This window comes from Kogia breviceps, chromosome 9, assembly GCF_026419965.1.
Source record: "Kogia breviceps isolate mKogBre1 chromosome 9, mKogBre1 haplotype 1, whole genome shotgun sequence".
NCBI lineage: Eukaryota > Metazoa > Chordata > Mammalia > Artiodactyla > Physeteridae > Kogia > Kogia breviceps.
Genome location: NC_081318.1, coordinates 99,360,181 through 99,384,419, shown reverse-complemented (window position 1 = coordinate 99,384,419; position 24,239 = coordinate 99,360,181). Strand labels below are relative to the sequence as shown.

General features: G+C 42.3%; 1 protein-coding gene across 2 annotated transcripts in view; it reads left to right on the top strand.

Moving 5' to 3' along the window:
* Positions 1–375: 375 nt before the first annotated feature.
* Positions 376–24,239, top strand: part of LOC131762643 (amphiphysin) — a 186,268-nt gene continuing 162,404 nt past the window's right edge. Inside the window, exon 1 of one of the 2 annotated variants that reach the window (XM_067042871.1) lies at positions 376–968. In XM_067042871.1, coding sequence (XP_066898972.1) covers positions 900–968 — 69 coding nt within the window. In that variant the 5' untranslated portion in view covers positions 376–899. The remainder of the gene's footprint in view (positions 969–24,239) is intronic. The other variant, XM_067042872.1, reaches the window with a different exon arrangement.

Genomic DNA, 24,239 nt, shown 5'->3' with positions numbered 1-24,239 from the left:
GGGTAAGAAGCAACAGGTTAGGAGGCCTGGATCTTACACTGCTGGTGTGAGGCAATAAAGGACCCTCCTCTTTCAACGCAATGGTTCTTGGAAAGTGAGTGCCTATGTTCAGGGCAGGGATTACAGAGATCACCAAAGCACAGCACCTGCCTTAAAGGAGTCGACCCTTCTCAGAAAGGAACCTCCCGCCCGCGCTCCAAGTCTTGTGTGGAACTTTACACAAGTGTCACCATTGGTGCCTCCCTCCTTTCTACGAGTGTCTCTGCTGCAGCTCCAACCTCTGCCTTGACTCGGTTTCCCAGTTGGCTTCCCTCGTTGGGCTGCGAGCCTCCCGAGGGTGTGTTCTTGAACACACAGATAATCGAGGGGTGCATTCTCTACCTGGCGTCGTCGAGCGCAGCCCAACCCCCTCCATTTCGGAGCTGCTCCACTTGCACCTTCCCGGGGTTCTCCTTCCCTCTTCTCCAACTCCCCCGCCCACACCCGCCTTTTTTTTTTTTCCTGAAGAGAATTGGAGCCCCTCTCACCCTCCCCCACCACAAACTCCGCCTTCAGAGAACCCCGGAGCTGCTGCGGGCCCTGCGGCTGCTGCTCGGCTCCCTTCCCTTTCTCCACCAGAACCTCCTCTTACATCACTGTGGGCGCTCTCTGGGCATTTCGACTTTTGGCTTCTCTCTCTTTAGCTCGCCACCCGTGTCACCGCACGGCCCAGCGCGTCCCGCCTCCGCTCTGTCGCTTTAAGAGGGTCCCCGCCGCCGCGCCCCTCCCTCACCCCTCCTGGCGCTTGGTGGCTCCTCGCCGCCTCTCCCGCTCCTCCTCCTCCTCCCGCTCCTCCTCCTCCTCTCCCGCTCCTCCTCGCCGCCCGCTTCGCTCCTCGCAGCCTCCGCGGACCCGCAGCCATGGCCGACATCAAGACGGGCATCTTCGCCAAGAACGTCCAGAAGCGACTCAACCGCGCGCAGGAAAAGGTCAGAAGCGGGTGGCGGGGACGCGGCGGGCAGGGCCGAGCCGGCCGGGGCGAGGGTAGTGTTGGGGGGAGCGCAGGAGGCCGGGCCGGGGTCGCGGGGACGCCCTGCCCTCCGCCGCAGCCACTGCAGCAAGGCGGCACCCGGCGCTGCGGGGAGCCGGCGGGAAGGCGGGAGCGCCGGGGACGCGTAGCCCCTGTCCCGGGAGGCGCGGGGTTGGCCCGGGTCTCCCGGCTGCATCGCCGCTCCCCGCGCGGCTGGCCGCGCTCCCCGCTCTCCTGGGCGGGCGCCCGGCACGAGCTGTGGCAGGTGCGGCGGGTCGCCTGTGGCTCCCGGAGCTGAGCGCGTCTTCCTCCCGGCGCCCGCTGACCGCGCGGCCGCAAACGGCTGGTGGGGACGCGGCCCGCAGGTCCTGGCGGGAGATTGCGGCGCTGTCCTTCCTCCGGCGGGATTTCCTGGCTACTTGGGTGCAGCAGGAACGAGCGATTTAGCACAGAAGCTACCTCCGAAGAAATCTGTTGGGATTAAGAAGGCTGATCGCGAAGAGCCAAGGGCTTTAATACAGTACTGTGGAGTGAATCCTGAAGTTCAAAACCGAGATCTAGATGCACAACACTTCTTTCTTTCGTTTTTTCTTTCTTTTTTTTTCTTTTTGAGGAGTCTCTCTGAATGCGTATCCCTTTTGACGCTAGCGTCCTTCTCTGGAAGGTCAAAAATAAATATGACCTGAACCTAAGAGTTCTCTGCATATTTTTGCACAGAGAAGGGCGTTTTATTGCATGGAAAAAAAAATCCATGTTGCACGGGTTGGGTTCCCTGGTGTTTCACAAGCCCCTCAAGATTGGTCACAGTAATTTATTTTTCTCCCCGAGAGGTGGGCACAAATGAACGCCATGTCCAAATCAAGCCCAGCCCTGAGCAGTTGGAGAGGTACCGTAGCAGGCACTGGGCTTGCCTGGCTTCCCTACCCACTGCTTGTCGTCAAGACCTTGCCAGCACTGAGGTCTTCATTTGTTTCCCTGGCAAAGGACATTCATATTGTAGATGAAGCATTGTACTTGAAAATGGACACCGGCTAATGAGCCCCGCGGTCTGTGTCACTTGAACTGTGTTCTCTTTCACGTGGAAGTATTTTCCATCCCAGGGATTCTGTATGTTTAGCGGTTTCCTGTTTTACTGGAAGTCAGATTTGCCGCGTTGCCCACTGTGATGGTGAATTGCCCTTTTCAGACTTAGGCTCAGGACGCCCCCCCCCGCCAAGTTCCCATTGACCCGCATGAACTCAGCTGAAGGGGGCACTGATTCCTTTGCCTGTCCGCATGCCCAGAGGCTGGGTGGCTGCCTCTCGTCCCTCCCTTCACACATGCATGCTCTCAATGCAGTAAGAGGATTGTATTTCTTTTAATATCTACCCAAGCTCATCCTGAACTGTGATTCTCCTCCTACCGCTCCTTTAGCAGCTGAATTAACAAGGCTTCCTGCCCCTTTCCAGTCCCTGGCTACTTGTGCAGAAAGTAGCCATGATCTGCTGGATCCTGGCCAGGTTTTGTCATCATTTTTCCATTCTTCATTTTACCCACTGGTAGGTATTCCTCCCCACCCTCTCCCTCCTTCCAAGTAAGTACTTGAATTTTAGGTCTGAAGCTTTTCATTGAATCCACTTCCCATCTGTGAGGGAATTTATTGATACAGTCTGCCTTTTGACATATTAAATTATTTCTTAATCTAGGTCACCAGCTGTTAATATGCCAGAAATAACTGAAAAGAAAATATAATCTGACTTAGAGAGCATTCAAACCCTTATGAATTGTTGAAAAGTCACTTTTTCATAATGGTGTGTGTTATGATTTCACTTGTGGTTGGTGGTTAATCAAGGTGGCCCAGAGGAGCCTTGAGCAGGGCTTCAAGTGTCCTACTTTCTTCCCTGGGGAAAGCTACGGATGAAAACTGCCTGTTGTACTTAGCTTAGGGGGTTAAGACACCAAGAGGCTGAGAGTATGAGTTTTGCCCCTGGGTAAGTTCTGAGCCCATGCAGGCATGGGAAAAGGGCATGTGGGAATCCAGATAAGGCAGCCCAGTCGATCCCAAGCAGAAGCCGCGGGACAATGGAAAGCAGTGTGTTGCCCTTTGGGCTTCATAAGACATATCCCCCAGTTATTCCTTCTTTTTGCATCTTCGGTCTCCTCCTCTTATCCAGATGCTCCATTGCAATAATGATATGCTACGTATGTTTTTGAGATCCTTTGCTCCTTGTTTCTACCACCACATTTTCTCAAAAGAGTGTCCACTCCCTCGACTTTTCTATCACCTGTACTCCACCTAACAGCTTGCATGCATTTTGGCTCCAAATGCATGACTGAAACTACACTAAGAGGTAATTTATGGCTTTCTATGAATTTAAGGTACATTTTTTCTTATTGAAAGTCTGTAAAAGTTCATTGGAGAAAGAATGAAATACATATATAAGGGGGAAAAAAAACCCACCAACAAATTAGGACACATAAATTCTACCACCCAGAGATTTCACAGTCATTTGCTATGTATCCCAGTACATTTGCTTCCTTACATTTGTGTATATATTTATACAACTAAAACAGTCGCATCCTATATAGTTTTGTAACTTGTGTATTTCATTTAATAATCATGAACGTTCTTCAAACATTTTCCATCACTATTATAAGTGATTGAACAGTATTGGAATGTATGAGTTTTAATGGGGACCCCCTGTTTTTGGACGCTCAGTTTCCAGTGTTTTCGAATATAAATACAGTCAGTGAGAAAACTTACAGGGAAAACGTTCCCACACACTCTTAAGTATCTCCTTAGATGAATTCCTAGAAGAAGAATTATGGTGTCAAAGGTGTGCTTCTTTTTATTATAGCTAGATTGCCTTTCAGAAAGGTTGTGTCAGTTTACATTCTCACTAGCAGTCCATGGGACATTTGCCAACACCAGATAATAAAATTTAAAGCACTCTTTAGATTTAACATCGGAAAAAATTAGTTCCTGTTTATTTCATGTTTGATTTTTAAAACCCGAACATTAGTTTCTTGCGTTCTTGTTTTGTTTCACTTGTGAATTGTGTGTTTATATTTGTGCCCATTTTGTGTAGCATCTCCATCTTGTTATTTGTAAGGGCAGAAACTTTATCAATCCAAACATTATTTCTTCCTTTTCTATTTACTTTTTAATTTTTTGAGGATTTTTTTTCAGTTATAGAGCACATTTATGTTTATATTATGTGTATGTTTTATATATTTGCTTAAATCTATCGATTGGTTTTGCATGGTTTCTCTTTTGGCTGTTGAATTAGGATCCTGCCAGTTGTATCAGAAAACTCAATTCAAATTTGCTTAAGGAAAGAAGAGGATTTAATTAAAAGTAAAAATATGGTTCTTGCACACATAAATTTAAATGAGATTTTAATAAATTTATGTTTGGATTAAGCTATATAAAATATATGCACATATGTGTGTGTTACCTCATTTGATTCCGTGAGGTTGGTACCATTACTATTCCTATTTTATAGATTAGGAAGAGGTCAAGTGACAGGCCCAAGGTCACACAGTTTGCAGTAAAGCTGAAGTTTGAAGCCATTCAGTCTAGTACTTCCTCCTTACACGGTACTGCCTCTTATAATTATGAAAACAGCAGGGGAAGACAGACTTCAGACCTGCATGGAACCGGGGCTCAACCACAGGCATCAGGGCTCGGGTGTCTTTTCCTCATCTCTCATCTCTGCTGTCCATCCTGTCAGCCTCATTCTTGGGCACGTTCTTCTCTTTTGGTAGCAAGATGGCTGCCAGCCCCTCTAGGCTAGGCCACATTTACAGAGAACTCCTCAGTATAGCCCTCATCTGCCCAAATTTCGGCTTGTGCCTATCCCTGGAAAAGAAAATATATCTCTGGCCAAGGGCCAGGGCCATGGGTTGGATTGGGCCTGAGTCACAGGCTACTACGGAAGCTGGGGTGGAGAAATCTCCCCTAGACCATCTGTACTGCTGGTGGAGGAGGGAGAATCAGAGCGCAGAAAAGGGAATGGGCACTGCGCTGGCAAAATGAAAGGTGTCCACTGCAGCGCACTTGAAAGGCCTTCTCTGCTCCGTTGTTGTGTAAATAATCACATAGCTGGGCTTCCCTGATGGCGCAGTGGTAGAGAGTCTGCCTGCTGATGCAGGGGACACCGGTTCATGCCCCGGACCGGGTCCGGGGGGATCCCACGTGCTGCGGAGCGGCTGGGCTCGTGAGCCATGGCCGCTGGGCCTGCGTTTCCGGAGCCTGTGCTCTGCAACGGGAGAGGCCACAGGAGTGAGAGACCCGCGTACCGCAAAAAAAAAAAAAAAAAAAAAAAAAAAAAAAAATCACATAGTTAATAGCTTATAACTTAATATTCACTTAAAAATTTCCCATCAAGTTAATATATGCACAGTTTAACAAAATCAGATATTAGTAAAAGGCTTATTATGAAAAATTAGCAGTCCCCTGTCTCTCCTCAACCGCCAGTCTTGTTTCCCCAGAGGCAGCTATTACTAATCACAAGTAAGCTTAAGATAGGAAGGGATCTATCCTTTCTTATTTGGTGAAGACCGGTAAAGATTTACCCTCTTACATTCATCCTTCTACTTCCATATCCCCTAATAATAGGGCAAAAATTGTTGATTGCTGAGGATTATATTTTTTAAAAATTAAAGTATAGAAAAAGAATAGATACGTGAATATGTATAACGGAATAACTTTGCTGTACACCTGAAACTAATACAACATTGATAATCAACAATACTCCAATATAAAATAAATTTTTAAAAAGCTTACTTGATGACATCAGAAAAAGTATAACGTTTGTTGACTAAAGTATCCAATCTTAATATTCAGCTTGGTGGATTTTTATGTATATGGATTTCCATATAGCTACCACCCAGATCAAGTTATAGAACATTTCTATTATAAACCAGATATCTGTCATCCCTCATGTCTCTTCTGTTCTTTGTCTTGTTTATGTTCATACCTTTTTAATTCCTTTACCATCATTTCCCTGATGAACATCTTTTCTAGTATAATGCTTGTTGGTTATTTTGGTATCATCTTATGCAAAGAGTCTGTTAAAGTTTTTTGCCTATGTGTTTTATTTGGGTTGCTTGTTTTCTTTTTGGTATGTAGTTCTTTATATATTCAGGATATGAATCCTTTGTCAGATAGACAATTTGCAAATATTTTCTCCTAGAAGATGGCTTGCCTTTTTACTTTCTTAATGGTACCCTTTGTGTGTGTTTAAAATTTTAATGAAGTCTTATCTGAAGATTAGGTTTTCCATACAGCTTTTTGTTACCCTAGAGTTAATAATAGCCTTTATTTCTGTTTGCTTATTTTTTTATGAACTATTTAGAATTGTTTGTTATTGCTTCATCAGCTCTGTCAAATGCCTGTCAAAATCATTATCAAAGGTTCGATATATCAGGTAATGCAGTTATATTCTCCAGTGAGAGACACCACCCACAACTCCCCTCCATTTGGGGCCTCTGCCCTTTTGCTGTAATCTGGGCTGATTTTTTTTTTTTTTCTAGGCCTGCTACATAGCTGTCATCCTGGGTCTTTCCTTGCCAATGTTGGGGTTGAGGAAGGGACTTGAAGGCACATCTGATGACTGTCCCCCATTGTCATTGTTGTTCTTTATCCTCACTTTCTGTAGTAGTTGGTAGAACCAGGTTTGAAGCCGGCGTGTTTGTGTGTGTGTGAATGTGCAGTGAGAATTGGCTGCTTTTTCATTGGTTGCCTGTACAGGCACTTTTATTTATTTATTTATTTTCGGTACGCGGGCCTCTCACTGCTGTGGCCTCTCCCGTTGCGGAGCACAGGCTCCGAACGCGCCGGCTCAGCAGCCATGGCTCACGGGCCCAGCCGCTCGGCGGCATGTGAGATCCTCCCGGACCGGGGTACGAACCCGTGTCCCCTGCATCGGCAGGCGGACTCTCAACCACTGCGCCACCAGGGAAGCCCTGTACAGGCACTTTTAAAAAGTAGCTTTCTCTATTCTGCTGAGTTGTTTCCATTCTTTTATCTACTTTTCTGCTTCTGTAAAATGTATTGAACTCATCAACTAGTCGTGCCTCTTCTCTTTTTATCCATGTATGTTCATACCTTTTTATTCCTTTGCTGTTGTTTTTTGTTGGGTTTTGGGAGGAGACAGATATAAACACATACAGTCAGTCTGCTTGTTTATCCAGAGGCCTTTTTTTACTTAAATATTTAATCGCTTTGGGATTTTTTTTGTCCACCTTTATTCATTTGTGAAATCCAGTGACATTTATTTGGTCTTAACCCTCCTTGACCTCTATGCAATATTTATATTGGTGGAGCACTTTAAACATTTTTAAAGATTTAAACATTTTTTTTAATGTGACTCTAGTGAGCAGGGAAGCCTTTGGTATAATACTAGCCTTTTTCAGCATTAGGTTTTCTTTTTTTTGTATTGATAAGAGAGTTATGCTATTTAAACTCTATAAAGACATGCACTGTTTGATATTCTTTGTGCCAGTTTATCTGCCCTGAGTAATTATTGTAAAATAATAGGTGTGATTTTTTTCTTGCATTATAACTTCCCAAGTAAATTGTAGGTGCTTGAGGACAAGGACCAAATGTCTTGTGAGTTGTATGTTCTCGGTCATGATGTATTATTTGACTTCGTATGTTCTTGCTAGTTTACTTCCCAACCCTGCAAACACATTGTCTGAGAGCATCCTTCCACATTATTCTTTCTCTCTGACTTTTGTGAAATTATCATAAAGGTGTCACTATCCCTGTCATTTGAATTGTCATTTTGTGGAGGTAGCATATCAAATAAAATTAACCTTATGTGTTCTGAGGATGGTGGGAACTCCATCAATATTAGGTCGAACTGTACTGAATTGTTATTTTTGTAAGTCAAACAGTCAAATATTGGTAAAGTCCTGTGGTTCAGCCCCATGCTGATTGTGTGATATGGTAAGAAAAAGAGTGTAGTCTCCTTCCATGCCTAATTGTGTGACATTTGTGGGTTTTAAAAAAAAAAAATTGTTGCCTTGCGGATGCCCACATCTGGTTGTTCTCAAAGGGAGACTTGTGGCTGGTGTTTGTGTGTGCATGTGCTGATGTGTATGTGCCTGTGTTTATTTATTTATGCAGATTGAATGGGAGAAGGAATACCCTGCTCTGACCAGGAGACACTTTCCATGGATCCCAGTGCCTTGTCTGTGGAAGAGTAGCTTGTATGACCGTGTTTACATTTGAGGACACTTTGGAGACTGAGTGTCTGAGACACATCCAGGGTTTCCCCTTTTAAGATCATCAGAAGACTTCATTGTTGTCCACTTCTACGTTGTACAAGCTTATACCTTCTCATCTACTAAGATAATTTTCTCTGGCTGTATTAGGAACTGACAAAACTAAAAATAATTCTGAGGACATTCTTGACAGTAAGGTTTCTTCCTTCATTTTTCTTTTACACATAAACATGCATATACCCATGCATCCTTCTTTCTCCAGGAATAGGGAATTAGAACCGTAGGGATTGAGATTTTAATATTAGTAAGAGTTATCATTATCCTTTACAACATAGCATATTGTGTGTGTGTTCCATAAATCATACTTTAAAAGTCAGCTTGTCTATGGACCGATACAACTTAAAATACCTGAGATACTTGTGTAAATAATATGGTCCACTTTACTAGAGGTATAAAATTAGGTCCCATTAGGTCCCATCTAATTAAATGGTTTCAACATCACATCCAGTGTATCATGAGAACCTCTTACTCCTCCCTGGGGTCCCCGTCTTGTGGTAAGTTCAGAAATCCTATGGGGAGGGTCCCTTCTCTAAAGAAGTCTGTGGTTTTTACTATGGCCTTACGAAAAAGGGTTCTAAAAGGGAGTCCAGAATTCAGATGTCCCTCTTGTCCCCCAGGGTGAGCACTGCAGTGTGTCAGGAACATGGTGGCCCCACTGATGGTTCTCACAGTGAGGGCAGGGCCAGGAAGCCTTTCTCTCTGGGATTATACTCAACTATGGCCACTGTGTCACAGCATGCCTGAGCTCCAAATATGTGAGCTCTTTATCAGTGGGCTTATTATATCCAAATATACTTTCACATATACACACAGCTTCTCGCTCCAAGATTTCCCATCATGCCAGAGTTTCTAAGTTAGGAAATTCAATATCAGCAAATACTGATTATCCATTCCATTCTATGCCACTCCACTCTGTTCTGTTTTTAATAACATGCTAAGGTGACATACCAAATTGATTTCCAGCCTGCAGTTTGGGAATACTACTTTAGAGGACCTCCAGCATCCTTTCCTGTAAGCTGACTTTCTTTTGGGCCATCGGTCCATTTAAGGGTGTGTGTGTGTGTGTGTGTGTGTGTGTGTGTGTGTGTGTGTTAAGTTTCAAAAAAATGTTGTGAAGCACTTTGTGAGGGGATGAGTCGAGAAGTCAAAGAGTATTTAAAAAAATATGTTCTGACTTTTTAAGGTCTGGGAGTTTCCACTTGACTCTTCAAACACAATTTTTTATTTTTCTAGCCACTTAAATTAGGGGCTGTCTGAGTAGAACTCCCGAGGAAATAAATGAGCCTGTGGGCTTGTATGAAGGGATGACAGATGTAAAAGATTTCTTATGTTGCAGATAATTTTCCAGATAGTCTCTATAATGGCTAACATTTACATAATGAAGCTGCCATCAACACAGAGTTTGCAGAATTCACTGATGAACATAAGACTACATACACAGCATTGTGCAAAATTAACTTGAGAATAATCACGTTTTCCTGAGAACACATCCACAGGCCAACTTTTAATAAGTGAAGCTGAAACTTCATTCTTACTGATTCAAAGTAAGTCTAAATTTAAGTGTAGTGCTTAAGTAGATATATTTCCTGAATATATATTGAGTAAATCTCTTATTAGGAATAATGTTGGATAAAGCCATGAAAAAGATCTTAATTTTGAAATATTTGCTATGCATAATATACTTATATATAAATTTTGATTACCCTGAAGATACTTAGATGGACGAAAATCAGAAAACCATGATTTTGGTCATTTTCATCTTATTTGCATATAGTTCATTAGTTGAAAGTTTAGTCATAAGTGGGAAGAACCTGAAAAAAAATTTATATATGTGTGTACATATATGTATGTACACACACACATATATATACATTTCTTCTATATTAAAGTGCCTATAATGATTTAATAAAATACACATGGACCTATGAATAAATGCACTTTTGTTATGGCACCTGACACTTGTTGAGTAAAATGCTGAATTTACATATTCTAATAGTTAATATATTCGATTGTGAAATCAACCTGATAAAATTCAGTTATTCATTTAGAATCATTTATTAAGAATCTAAAAGACACATGCACCCAATGTTCATTGCAGCACTATTTACAATAGTCAGGACATGGAACCAACCTAAATGTCCATTAACAGAGGAATAGATACAGAAGATGTGGTACATATATTCAATGGAATATTACTCAGCCATAAAAAATGAAATAATGCCATTTGCAGCAACATGGATGGACCCAGAGGTTGTCATACTGAGTGAAGTAAGTCAGAGAAAGACAAATACCATATTATATCACTTATATGTGGAATGTAAAAATATGGTACAAATGAACTTATTTACAAAACAAATAGAGTCACAGATGTAGCAAACAAACATGGTTACCGGGTGGGGGGAGATAAATTGGGAGATTGGGATTGACATATACACATTATTATATATAAAACAGATAACTAATAAGGACCTACTCTATAGCCCAGGGAACTCTACTCAACACTCTGTAATGACCTATGGGAAAACAATCTAAAAAAAGAGTGGATATATGTATATGTATCATTGGTTCACTTTGCTGTACGCCTGAAACTAACACAACATTGTGAGTCAACTATACTCCAATAAAAATTTAAAAAAAGAGTCTAAGGCCCAAAAGGCACTTGCTAGGCGCCTGTAATATAGCATTCAACAAAGACCAGCGGGAGGTGGTTGAGAGATAAATCTTTGAATATACTAATAACTAAATAGTTATTAATGAAAAATCATAATTAAAAATTCTGTGAGGAGAAAAAAACCATTTGCAAATGTAACTAGGGAACTCACCTAGAGTGAGAGGATTGCATATACCTATCTGAAGCAGGTAGATTTTTTTTTTCTTTGTGGTACGCGGGCCTCTCACTGTTGTGGCCTCTCCCGTTGAGGAGCACAGGTTCCGGATGCGCAGGCTCAGTGGCCATGGCTCACGGGCCCAGCCGCTCCGTGGCACGTGGGATCTTCCCGGACCGGGGCATGAACCTGTGTCCCCTGCATCGGCAGGCAGATTCTCAACCACTGCGCCACCAAGCCCCAGGCAGGTAGATTTTTAAGCTAAGATCCTAAGGATGAGTTGTAGCTGTCCAGGCAAGGGGAGTAGGGTAAGAGTGTGGGGATTTTAGGAGTCAGTAAGCATTCTAAACATCAGACTCTTTGCCCTTATTCAACTAAATAAAATAAAAATAAGAGCTGTAAAAAAAAAAAAAGCTGTAGAATATACAATAGGTAACGAGAATCGACTGTTAGCGTTGGCTTTATAAATGATCTCTTCTGGGCATCCCTGGGCACAGTGGTTGAGAGTCCGCCTGCTGATGCAGGGGACACGGGTTCGTGCCCCGGTCCGGGAGGATCCCACATGCCGCGGAGCGGCTGGGCCTGTGAGCCATGGCCGCTGAGCCTGCGCGTCTGGAGCCTGTGCAACGTCAGCAATGGGAGAGGCCACGGCAGTTAGAGGCCTGCGTACCGCCAAAAAAAAAAAAAAAGAGGACGTTTGTAACATATGATTGACAAAGAATTCGAATTTCAAATATCTAATGAACGGCAAACCAACTTAGAAATAGGAAACTATGTTACCAAACCTGGTTCATTTGCTGGACAGGCAACAGGCCAAACACTGAGACGCCGAAGTATGCAGCAGAGAAAACCTGTATTCACGAGGCGGCCAAGTGAGGAGAGGGGAGAATGGATCTCAAATCTGCCTCCCAGGGGCTTACCTGGTGGCGCAGTGGTTGAGAGTCCGCCTGACGATGCAGGGGACACGGATTCGTGCCCCGGTCCGGGAAGATCCCACGTGCCGCGGAGCGGCTGGGCCCGTGAGCCATGGCGGCTGAGCCTGCGCATCCGGAGCCTGTGCTCCGCAACGGGAGAGGCCACAACAGTTAGAGGCCCGTGTAATGCAAAAAAGATCTCTTCTACCGTTTGCATATTTATCAAAGTGGCAAAGTGGACCCTAACTGGTATGGTCCTTCTGTAGTCGCAATCCCTCTTGTGTGTGATCAAATTTTTACTCTCACATGTTGAAGGGTCCTTCTAGGTCAGAGTTCCCCCTTGATACAGAGGCAGGACACTGGTTCAGAGCTGACTTGCCCTTTGAATTATCTGTCATACAAAGATCCCTTTGTATAACAGCAGTAAACTCCAGCCCAGTCTGCTTTTATGGATTTGTAAGGTCTCTTATCGTAAACCATCAGAAACTCAATAAATATGAAAGCCCTTATAAAATTCTTAAATGCCACACATCGGGAAACATTGGTTTGTCTTTAAAAGGTTTGAATGCACTTGGATTCCCAACTTTTTTTTTTTTTGCGATACGCGGGCCTCTCACTGTTGTGGCCTCTCCCGTTGCGGAGCACAGGCTCCAGACGCGCAGGCTCAGCCGCCGTGGCTCACGGGCTTAGTTGCTCCGCGGCACGTGGGATCCTCCCGGACCGGGGCACGAACCCGCGTCCCCTGTATTGGCAGGCGGACTCTCAACCACTGCGCCACCAGGGAAGCCCGGATTCCTAACTTTTAATGAGAGAGAGAGAGAACACACATGATTAAGGCTGGCAGCAACTTGACTTAATTACGTTGTAGGCATTGACTTGATTATTTTGCAGGTTGTGGTCTTGAATTCAGGAATAATCTGAGATGATTTGCAGCTCGGGAAGAATCTTAAGTTTGGAAGAGAATCTTTTGTAGCAGGCAGTCTCTTCCTCTACCTAGTAATAGTTGCTAACAGTTGAGTAGCATAGATGGCCGAAGCCTTGCAAGAATCTCCCATTTTGTGGTAGCAAGCCTAGAACAGTGTGATACCTTTCACATGCCCTGTTATTCCTCAATATTTGAGGCATCTGTACAAGAAATCCTGCCTCTTTAACCTACATGTTTCTATAGCAAAAAATCAACTTCCCACCTTCTCCCTGTTCAGTGGGTTCTTTGAGCCTCTAGGAAAACAATTGTCCAGATTTTTCTTCCCACCCCTCTAGGAAATGCGTGTGACCAGGGGGACCACTCGCATTATGAAACATGGTCAGGAGAGGGTTCTCCTGGGTACCTGTATTGGCCTGTGGTTGCTCCTGTTAAGCATAGGGAGTGAATCTAGAAATCAGGTACCTCCAGGGTAGTGTTTTCTCAATAGTCAGGAACATTTGGGGAGTGGGTGAGTTAAGAATGCAGATTCCTGGGCCTATTTGAAAACTTACCAGAATCTCTTATTAAGACTTGGGAATATGCATTTTAATAAATTCCTCTGGTAATTTAAAGGTTTAATGAATCTGCAAAGCACACTGCTTTAGAGAAGCGTGTTTGCTTGAGATTCTGTGGTGGGTATGATCTCCTCGGTCCACTCCAGGGTTATAATTTGGAGAGTAAGGCTTTCTTCCACCCGGTGACTATAAATTTATCTCCAATGTAGTAGAGAAAATGCTGAAAAGCAGCACCCTATACTATGCTTAAAAATATCCTTATGCTTAACATAACCTACTTAGATTTCAAAGGAATCAGTTTTGTGGAGGCCAAATTGGAGATGTTTCATCAAGGGCCAAATGTCTCCCTTATGAGGAGTGTTGTATAGCATAGAAGATTGGAGTCTGTGAAATCTGGTTCTGTAAAAACCATTATAATTTTAGAATAATGCTGGCTAATGCATCAGTCACAAAAAGTAGAAATATTTGTCTCAAAAAACTGCTGTGTAGTTTTTTGGTGGGTGACAGAAGGAGATGGGCGAGTTTGGGAGATATGTTTATAATTACATTGATTTTGTATGTTTTACTGTAGAGTGAATAGTAATGAGATTGCTTAATTTTACTGTAGAGTGAATAGTAATGAGATTGCTTAATGTGCCTAGTAGAGAGTGTGGTCAAAACTCAGAGGATGGTTTTGGTCTCTTGTGGAAGAAGCCCCATTTGATAGGACCTGGATTATTAGATTCTAAGTTTAATTTTTTTAAGGTATTTGTTGAGAACTTGTGTCTTTATTCTTTTTTTTTTTTTTTTTTTTTTGCGGTATGCGGGCCTCTCACCTTTGTGGCCTCTCCCGTTGCGGAGCACAGGCTCCGGACGCACAGGCTCAGCGGCCATGGCTCACGGGCTTAGTTGCTCCGCGGCATGTGGGATCCTCCCGGACCAGGGCACGAACCCGTGTCCCCCGCATCGGCAGGCGGATTCTCAACCACTGCGCCACCAGGGAAGCCCGTGTCTTTATTCTTAATGGATATTGTTTTACACTTTTCATTTCTTGTGATGTTTTTGTCTGTTTTTTGTATCTGAGTAATAATCACCTCAAATAATGAATTGGAAAGTGACCCATCTCCTATTTTTTGGAAGTTTGTGAAGAATTGGTGTTAGTTCTTCTCTTAATATTTGTAGAATTCATCAGTGAAGCAATCTAGGCTTGGGTTTTTTATTTGCGGGAAGTTTTTTGATTGCTAATAAAATTTCTTAATTGTTTAGGTCCACGCAGATTCTCTATGTCTTTTTGAGTCAGTTTTTGTAGATTGTGTCTTTTTAGAAATTTTCTATTTCATCTAGTTTATTGATTTAATTTGTTGGCATATATTTGTTCATAGTGTTCCTTTATGTAGTAGTATTTCTTTTTATTTCCGTAAGGTTGGTAGTAATGTCACCTGTTTCATTCCTGATTTTAATAATTTCAGTCCTCTCTATTTCTTGGTCAGTCTAGCTAAAGTCTTGTCACTTTTGTTAATCTCTTCAAAGAACCAATTTTTTGTTTCATTGGTTTTCTCTTGCATTAGCTGCATTCCATAAGAGTTGGTATGTTGGGTTTCCATTTTCATTTATCTAAGATATATTCCAATTTCCCTTTGATTTCTTTTTTTTATCAATTGGGTATTTAGGAGTGTGTTGTTTTGTTTGCACAGGTTTATTAATTTTCTAAATTTCCCATGTTAATGATTTCTAATTTCATTCAATTGTAGTTGGATAACATGCTTTATGTGATTTCAATCCTTTAAATTTATTGGGGAATTGAGGATGGGGGAATTGGGTGAAGGTGGTCAAAGGTACAAACTTCCAGTTATAAGATAAGTAAATTACGGGGATTTAATGTACAGTATGCTGACTATAGTTAACAAGACTGTACTCTATATTTGAAACTTGCTAAGAGAGTAAATCTTAAAAGTACTCAAGGGCTTCCCTTGTGGCGCAGTGGTTGAGGGTCCGCCTGCCGATGCAGGGGACGCGGGTTCGTGCCCCGGTCCGGGAAGATCCCACATGCTGCAGAGCGGCTGGGCCCGTGAGCCGTGGCCGCTGGGCCTGCGCATCCGGAGCCTGTGCTCCGCAATGGGAGAGGCCACGGCAGTGAGAGGTCTGCATACTGCTAAAAAAAAAAAAAAGTCCTCAAAACAAGAAAAAAATGTTTAACTATGTGACATGATGGAACTAAACTTATTGTGGTAATCATTTTGAAGTACAGATCTTCCTTGACATATGATGGGGTTAAGTCCTGATAAAGCCATCATAAGTTAAAAATACCCTACGTCGAAAAATGTATTTAATACATCTAACCTACCAAACATCATAGCTTAGCCTAGGCTACTTCAAACATGCTCAGAACACTTATTTAGCCCACAGTTGGGCAACATCACCTAATGTAAAGCCTGTTTTATAATAAAGTGTTGAATATCTCATGTAATTTATGAGTACTGTACTGAAAGTGAAAAATGGGAGGGTTGTCTGGGTACAGAGTGCTTGTAAGTGTATTGGTTCTTCACCCTGGTGATCACATGGCTGGCTGGGTGCTGTACTCACTGCTGCTGCCCAGCATCACGAGAGAGTACAGGCATACCTTGTTTTATTGTGCTTCACTTTATTGCACTTCCCATATAATGTATTTTCTGCAGATTGAAGGTTTGTGGCAACCTTGCATCAGGCAAGTCTATTGGCACCATTTTCCCAGCAGCATTTGCTCTTCATGTCTCTGTGTCACATTTTGGTAATCCTTGCAATAGTTCAAACTCTCTACCAGCAAAAACATTATGCCTAGCTGATGGTTCAGATGATGGTTAGCATTTTTCAGCAATAAAGTATTTTTTATTTATTTTTTTTATTTTTTATTTTATTTGGCCATGCTGTGTGGCTTGTGGGATCTTAGTTCCCTGACCAGGGATTGAACCCCGGGCCCTTAGCAGTGAAAGCATAGACTCCTAACCACTGGACCTCCAGGGAATTCCCAATAAAGGATTTTAAAATTAAGGTATGTACATAGTTTTTTTAGACACATGCTGTTGATCACTTAATCGGCTACAGTATAGTGTAAATATAACTTTTATCTGCATTGGGAAACCAAAAAATTTGTGTGACTAGCTTTACTGCAATATTCGCTTTATTGTGTTATTTGCTTTATTGTGGTGGTCTGGAACTGAACCCACAATATCTCTGAGGTATACCTGTATTGTACCGGATATTGCTAGCCCAGGAGAATGTCAAAATTCAAAATTTGAAGTATGCTTTCTACTGAATGGGTGTCACTTCTGCACTATGGTAAGTTGAAAAATTGTAAATCGAACCAGCCTAAGTCAGGGACCATTTGTACGTACGTATATCAAATCATTATGTTGCATACCTTAAACTTACACAACGTTATATGTCAATTATATCTCAATAAAACTGTACAAACTTTATTGAGTCTTGTTTTATAGTCTAACATATGATCTGTTCTGGAGGCTGTACCATGTGCATTTGAGAAGAATTGTAGTCTGCTGTTGAGTAAAGTGTTGTGTAGATAGATGTGTGTTAGGACCACTTGGTTTACAGTGTTGTTCAGGTCCTTTATTTTCTTATTGGTTTTCTGTTTAGTTGTTCTATCCATTACTGAAAGTAAGGTAGTGGAGTCTTCAACTATTATTTTTGAATTGTTTATTCTTCTCTTCAGTTCTGTCAATTTTTACTTTATGTATTTTGGTGCACTTTGATTAGGTATATAAAGGTTTATATTTCTTATATCTTCTTTATGAATTGACTGTTTTGTCATTATAAAATGTCCCTCTGTGTCTAGTAACAATTTTTGTCCTCAAGTCTATTTTGTCTGTTATTAGTATAGCCACTCCAGCTCTCTTTTGGTTACTGTTTGCATAGTATATCTTTTCCATGCTTGCGCTCTTAACCTATTTGTGTCTTTGAATGTAATTTGTGTCTCTTGGAGACAGTATATAGTTGGATTTTTTTTTAATCCTTTCTGCCAACATTTGCCTTTTAGAGTGTTTAATTACTTTACATTTAATGTAATTAGTGACAGAGTAGGATTTATGTCTACCATTTATATTTTATTTATTTTTGTTCCTTGATTCCTCATTACTGCCTTTTTTGTGTTAAATAGATATTTTGTAGTATGCCATTTTAATTCCCTTGTTGTTTCTTTTACTATATTTTTTGAATTACTTTCTTGGTGGTTTCCCTGGAATTACAATTAACATCTTAACTTGTAACAATCTAATTCAGATTAATGCTACCTTAATTTCAATAGTATACAAAACTTTGCTCCCACACAATTCTCTTTTGTGCTGTAGTTGTCAAACAAATTACATCTTTATGTATTGTATGTCCATCAGCAAGATTTATAATTATTGCTTTATTCAATTGTATTTTAAATCAGTTAGGATAAAAAATGAGTTATGAGTGAAAATACATTTATATTTTACATTTACCTGTGCAGTTACTACATGTTTCAAAATATATATTTCTTATGAAATGGATTGTATTTGTTAGGTAATAATTAGCTCATTTCTCCATTTTTAAGACTAAAGCAAGATCATAGTAGGAGATACCTAGTGTTAGTGCATTGATTAAATATAGCTCCAGCTAAAAACAAAGTAATATAAGGAATCAGTCTTTAGCTTTATTATAAATTACTTTACACCAACAGTCTGTTAGACTGTATTATTGAGAAGAGGTTTCAGACTCTTCTTAATAGTTTTACAGTTCTGTGGTTAGGTGCTCTTAAGTATTACTTAAGACTTAAAACACATGCAACATTTTATGCTTTCTTTCCCCCCTGGTTCCCCATAGTTTTTATCAGATTCTCAAAAAGATCTGTGACCTTAAAAAGCTTAAACACCAATGAGTCTAAAGCATTAAGGGACTCTTTTGGCTTCAACATTTCCACAAAACTCCTTGAAGAGCAGCAAGGAGAATAAAGTCTTTGGTGGATACTGGAACTACTGGCATCCAGGCTCCCAGTCCTGTTCTGGTTTTGGTCATGGTCCTTGTGCCTTGAAGAGTCAGATTACCTGTGTCCCTCCAGGTTAGCCCTGTTATCGTGATTGTTTCAACAAGAATGTGTGACACGTGCCCTCCATGACTCCAGGCTCCTCATCACACGTTTAAAAGAATTATCATTATTATTATTTTTATTGACGTATAGTTGATTTACAACGTTGTTCTTGTTTCAGATACACAAAATATATCTGTATATCTTCAGATATACAAAATATACAAAAATTCAGATATATATATATATACTCATTTTCAGATTCTTTTCCCTTATAGGTTATTACAAAATATTGAGTATAGTTCCCTGTTCTATACAGTAGGTCCTTGTTGGTTATCTGTTTTATATATAGTAGTATGTATATGTTAATCCCAAACTCTTAATTTATATAAACAAATTCTTAAAAAAGAATCTGGGGCTTCCCTGGTGGCGCAGTGGTTGAGAATCCGCCTGCCGATGCAGGAGACACGGGTTCGTGCCCTGGTCCGGGAAGATCCCACATGCCGCGGAGCAACTAAGCCCGTGAGCCATGGCCGCTGAGCCTGTGCGTCCGGAGCCTGTGCTCCGCAACGGGAGAGGCCACAACAGTGAGAGGCCCGCATAACGAAAAAAAAAAAAGAATCTGTTATTTAGGGCTAGTAACATTTCTTACATGATTGTATAGTCACCTTTTCCCCGTTGCCCATCCCATAGTAACTAGAGATCTGTATGTAGAGATGGCTCAGGTAAACGAAGAGGGAGTCTTTATTAGAGGTGACCAGGGAGTCATCTGCATTTATCTCCAGAGTGCATTAGATGAGATCCTGTAGAGTTTGGGTATAGAGCAACCTGTTTGGAATAACAGTAACATTGCTGACCCTCCTCTCATCACTAAAGACTCTGCTTCCTCAAACTGAAATTGAAAGATGCACATATCTGTGTGCATTATGAGTGTGTGTGTGTGTGTGTGTTCATGAGTGTTTGGGGGAAGCTTTTAGAGTGAGGTATGACACGCATGTATTAACTTGCAAAAAATCTGAGGTGTACAGCTTGACAAAATTTTACAAATACACATGTATAACGTATAGTCTGTGTTACTGACACTCTGATGAAGTGAAGAGCGTTTCTGGAACCCAGTAGACTCCTTCAGCCTTCTTCCAAGTTAATATTTCCTCTCTTCTGTTCACTTCTTCCTACCAGGTAGCCGCTATTCTGACTCTACTCCCATAGGTTAGTTTCACCTGTTCTTTAAATTTGTATAAACAGAGTCATACAGTGTACGCTCTTTTGAATCTTACTTCTTTCACTCATCACAGTATGTATGAGAGTGATCCATGTTGCTGTGTATAGGAGGAGTTCATTCCTTTTTATTCATGAATAGTATTACTCTGTACGATCTCCCACAATTTATTTATCCATCCTCCAGTTGATAGGCATTTGGCTTGTTTCTGGTATTTGGCTGTTATGAATACAGCTGCTGTGCACATTCCTCGTACATGTCTTCCGGTGGACAAAACTCACTCATTTCTTTTGGGTTAATACCTCGGAATAGAATTTCTGATTCGGGTAGGCATTGTTTAGCTTTAGGAGAAAGGGCTCAAGAGTCTTCCAAAGGGATATATCAAATTTACACTCCCATCAGCAAGTGTGAGAGTTTAGAGAGCCTGTATCTTCCAATGATAAGTTTGGTGTTGCAAACTGAGTTGTATTTGTCCCGTGCTGTATCAGCATATAAGACTCCTTGTTTAATGAACAAACGACGTTATATATTTTACACATAATCATAGGAACATTCCTCTCTCAAGAACCCGTCAATATATTGTGTTTAAACTCGGTGGTGGGGGAGTGGTGACCATTACGCTACCACTCATGTGTGCAGAGGAAGGGTACAGCTGGCGCCTGTGTGCCTGGGGCAGGGGGCAGGAGGATCGTGGTGCAAAGAGTCTCAGGGTGGCAAGCGTTCTTTGATGTGCTGTATTCTACCTCCTGTCTTCTGGGATCAGGGTCTCTGGTCCACACAGGTGGCTTTCTCTGCAGGTGTATGTGGTTTAGTAAGTTAGGATCTGAGCACCTCTGGGCTTAAGCAAGGCTCGGTGGCATGGCGTGCTGCAAGTGACTCAGCCCCACCTTGGTTTCTTCCGGCCCTGTATGTTCTGCCATTTGGCTAGACTGACGCCGGGCTCTGGTCCCCAGCCCTTCTACAGAGCCGCGTGGCCACTGCCTCAACAGCCACATCCAATCTGGCGGGTTTCTTGGCCAAACTTCCAAGTAACTGTGTGTCCACCGCATGACTGTCAAGGCATTGAGGAATCTAAACGTCAGGCTCCCCTTGACCTGGTTGCCTAGTGCAGCCACAGAGATGTAGCTGTGCCCAAGGTTGGCAAGTAGGGCAGGCTGGAAAAGGATCTTTCTAGAGTGCTCCATGGGTGTAAGTGTCATAGCTCTCTTTTGCCGTTGACATTATCCTTACTTCAAAGGGAGGAGAGAGGAAAATGGGGATGCATTTTTATTCCACCTCTTTTTTCCTCTTGTCCGTGGAGGGGGAATGCTTTCCTTTGCATTCTGTTGTATCTTCCTGCCACAGAGCTTGGCAGGCTGTCACGGATGAAAGGGGCCTCTTCATTCCCTGGGCTTCATTTGCCTCTTTAGCATTTGATCTACTAAGGAGAGAAATGAAAGATGTTGGAAAATTGGCATTTGAGGCATCTGCATTCTTGCACCTCGCCTAGTTTGCATTCAGAATTGGGTGTTTTCGGGGAAATAGAGCCAATATTTTGTAACAACTGTAAATGGGAAGTAACCTTTAAAAACTGTATAAAACTAAAAACATTTAAAAAAGTGAAATTTGCTATTAAAAAAGAAGAATTGGATGTTTTCTAGCCATTAGGCACTGTTATGAGCAATTTACCTATATTGGCTCATTTAACCCTCATAGTAAACCTATGAAGTAGGTGTTCTTATTATCCCTGTTTTACAGAGGAGGAGGCCCAAGCACAGACAGGACAAGGTTGAGCGGTTTGCTTGAGGTTACTTAGCCAGTGAAGGGCGGCATTGAGATTTGATCTCGGAAGTCTGGTGCCAGAGAGCCCACGTTCTCTGAAATGACTGAGAACTTGGCAGTGCGGTGTTCTTTCCCTCAGCTCTGATGATGTTCTTCTGCAATGTCGAGTTGAGAAAATGTCAGGTCTCAAGTCGTGACCCCGGGTTGGGGAGAAATTCCATGTAGTCTGGTCCCTGAAATGGTTTCATTCCTTTATGAGTCATTCATTGCTCTACGTGTCATCATATTTGTACCCCTGGGACCTCTCCGTTGTCTTCTCAACTTCTGGATTTTATATACTGGCTTTTCTTAAAGTGGGGCAAACCCATGTGACAATCACCTGTTTTTGGTTACATGGTGGTTTTATCTTAGCAGCTCAAACTACTTTAGTAAACATGGTGCTCACAGGCTTATGGGATCTGGGAAGGAGGTACTAGTAACTAGGGGTCTTAGTGGCTCAAAAGATGGGTTTGGAAAAACCATAGAGAATTACCGGTTATCCAAGTTCATCTCATTTCTTACAAGATGAACATCCTGTAAAATCTTTACCGCTCACCCTGAAGTTGAGCACCAGGAGAAGTAAGAGAAGGATGTGCCACTAAATATGACCTCACAGATGGGGAAGACAGCGGAGCGTCGATGTGTGTGCTCTACCGATCGACAAAGGCGGCTTTCTAAATACAAAGGGCAGATTTTTCCCAAGCCATCCAGTGAACCGGTGCATGTTCTATATCTGCACCTTAGAAACTTGCATATGCTAACAATGCTGATTTCCTCTAAATTTTAGCTCACTTGAATAACTCCATTTTCATCTCTCCAGATGCTTTTCCAGAGCCCCTCAAGTCTGCAAATTTTTTGTGATCCATCATAGAAACGCTCTAGCATTGGCTGATGATTCCTATTCTTTCTTTTGTCACGTGGTAGACGATTTCAGGTTGCCCATAGTATCAGTTCTTCCTTTTTCACGGCTATCCAGCTAAAGAGAGCATCTCCCAACCTCATTTGCAGCTAGATGTGGCCACGGCAGTTAGCTCTGACCAGAGGGAGATGAGCAGAAAGCCTGGGGGTTTGGGTTCCACTGTCCCCACTTAATCCCCACTGTCTGGAATGTGGATGTAATGGTGGGAGGTGGAGCTGAGACCTAGGACTGTGGACGTCGTGCCATCTCAAGTGTTGAGCATGGCAAGACAATTTGATGGCGGACCCTGCGTCCACCACACTGTGGGGTTGTCACAGCCTCGGGGCTACAGGAGAACAGTGGCTGCACAGGGCAAGAGAATTCTATCTCTGCAGAAGCTACTGTGTTTTCCGGCTTTCATGCCTACAGCTAAACCTCCGTCCTAAGGTTTCGTTTGAACTGTTTGAAACCACCATTTTTTTGTGAATCAAAACTTGTCAAATATCATCCGTTTCATACTGTTCAACTTAAGAACACACATTCATTTAATCGTTTTTTTTTTTTTTTTTCATTGAGTTTTTCACCTACCGTCTGAGGATGCATCCTTTGAAAGTGGACAGTGTTTTATGGAAGGTGACTCAGACATGGTGGAGAAGTACTGTCAGTTCAGAACAGGAGATAATGAGTAGGTGCTTGGTGACTTAGGAATTACCCAGATTCGATCTGTTGTGAACATTGTTCTCTTTAGTTAAGACCTCCCTGGAAGCCTCATAAGGTATTTTTATTCTCATTAGTTGGAAGGCAGCCACCTCAGCAGCTGAGTATATCAGTGGATGACTTTAAGGTTTGACCCCCTGAGTGGTATTTTCCTTTCAGCTGTGATGCAAATGGCCACCTGTGTTGGGTCGTTGGCCAAGGGGGGGGGGTGCTGATGCTCTCAGGGGTATTAGGATCTGGCCATGATACTTTAGAAAGTGTGTCTTTGGTGAAAGGTAAGCTGGGCTGCTAGAACTACTGGAAGATTTTGTTAGGATTTGGAAGCAGCTCAGGATGACGGGAGGAGATGTGGGAATTAGTCAGGTGTGGGTCCGAATCCTGACTTTCACTTCCCAGCTGTGTGGTCTTGGGGCCAGTCTCCACTTCAGTAAAATGCAGATAATGATGCTGATTTTTCAGACTGCAGTTAGAATCTGAGCTAATATTGTAAACATTGGCACAGTACGTAGGAGTTCCATAGAATAGAAATGGTTGCTATTTTTATTTTCTTTGGATTTTAATGTCTTTCTCAAGGTGGCACATCAGTGCTTGTTTTTATGGCTTCTAACCCTTCTTTAGATGAGATGGAGGATTTCTATCCTTTTTGGATCTTAGATCCAAAAAGAGGATCTAAGTATATACTCCACACATCTATTTGGGCCAAATTGGGAGGCTCCTTGTTTAAACTGAGAAAACCTGGTACATAACATATATTTCCTTTGGTCACGTGCATGTGTGCTAAAGACTTGGGCCAGAACCACAGGTGGAGAGAAACCATTTGCCATCATCTGTCCGCCCTTGGATACCTCACAGGCAGAGTGTATGCAGTGGCCTGCATCCTCAGCCATGGCGAAACAGACCCAGGGACACTTTTGAAAATCCTGGTTTTTGTCCATGCAGAGAACCAACTTTTGGTGAGACCAAGATGGAAAGACGTTTCCTCTCTTTCTTTTCTCTCAAAGCTCTCTCTATCTCAATGCTTGTGGGGCTCTTTGAGAAAACTCTTCAGATAGCGGGGAGGAACTTGATCCCATGGGTAAGATTTAA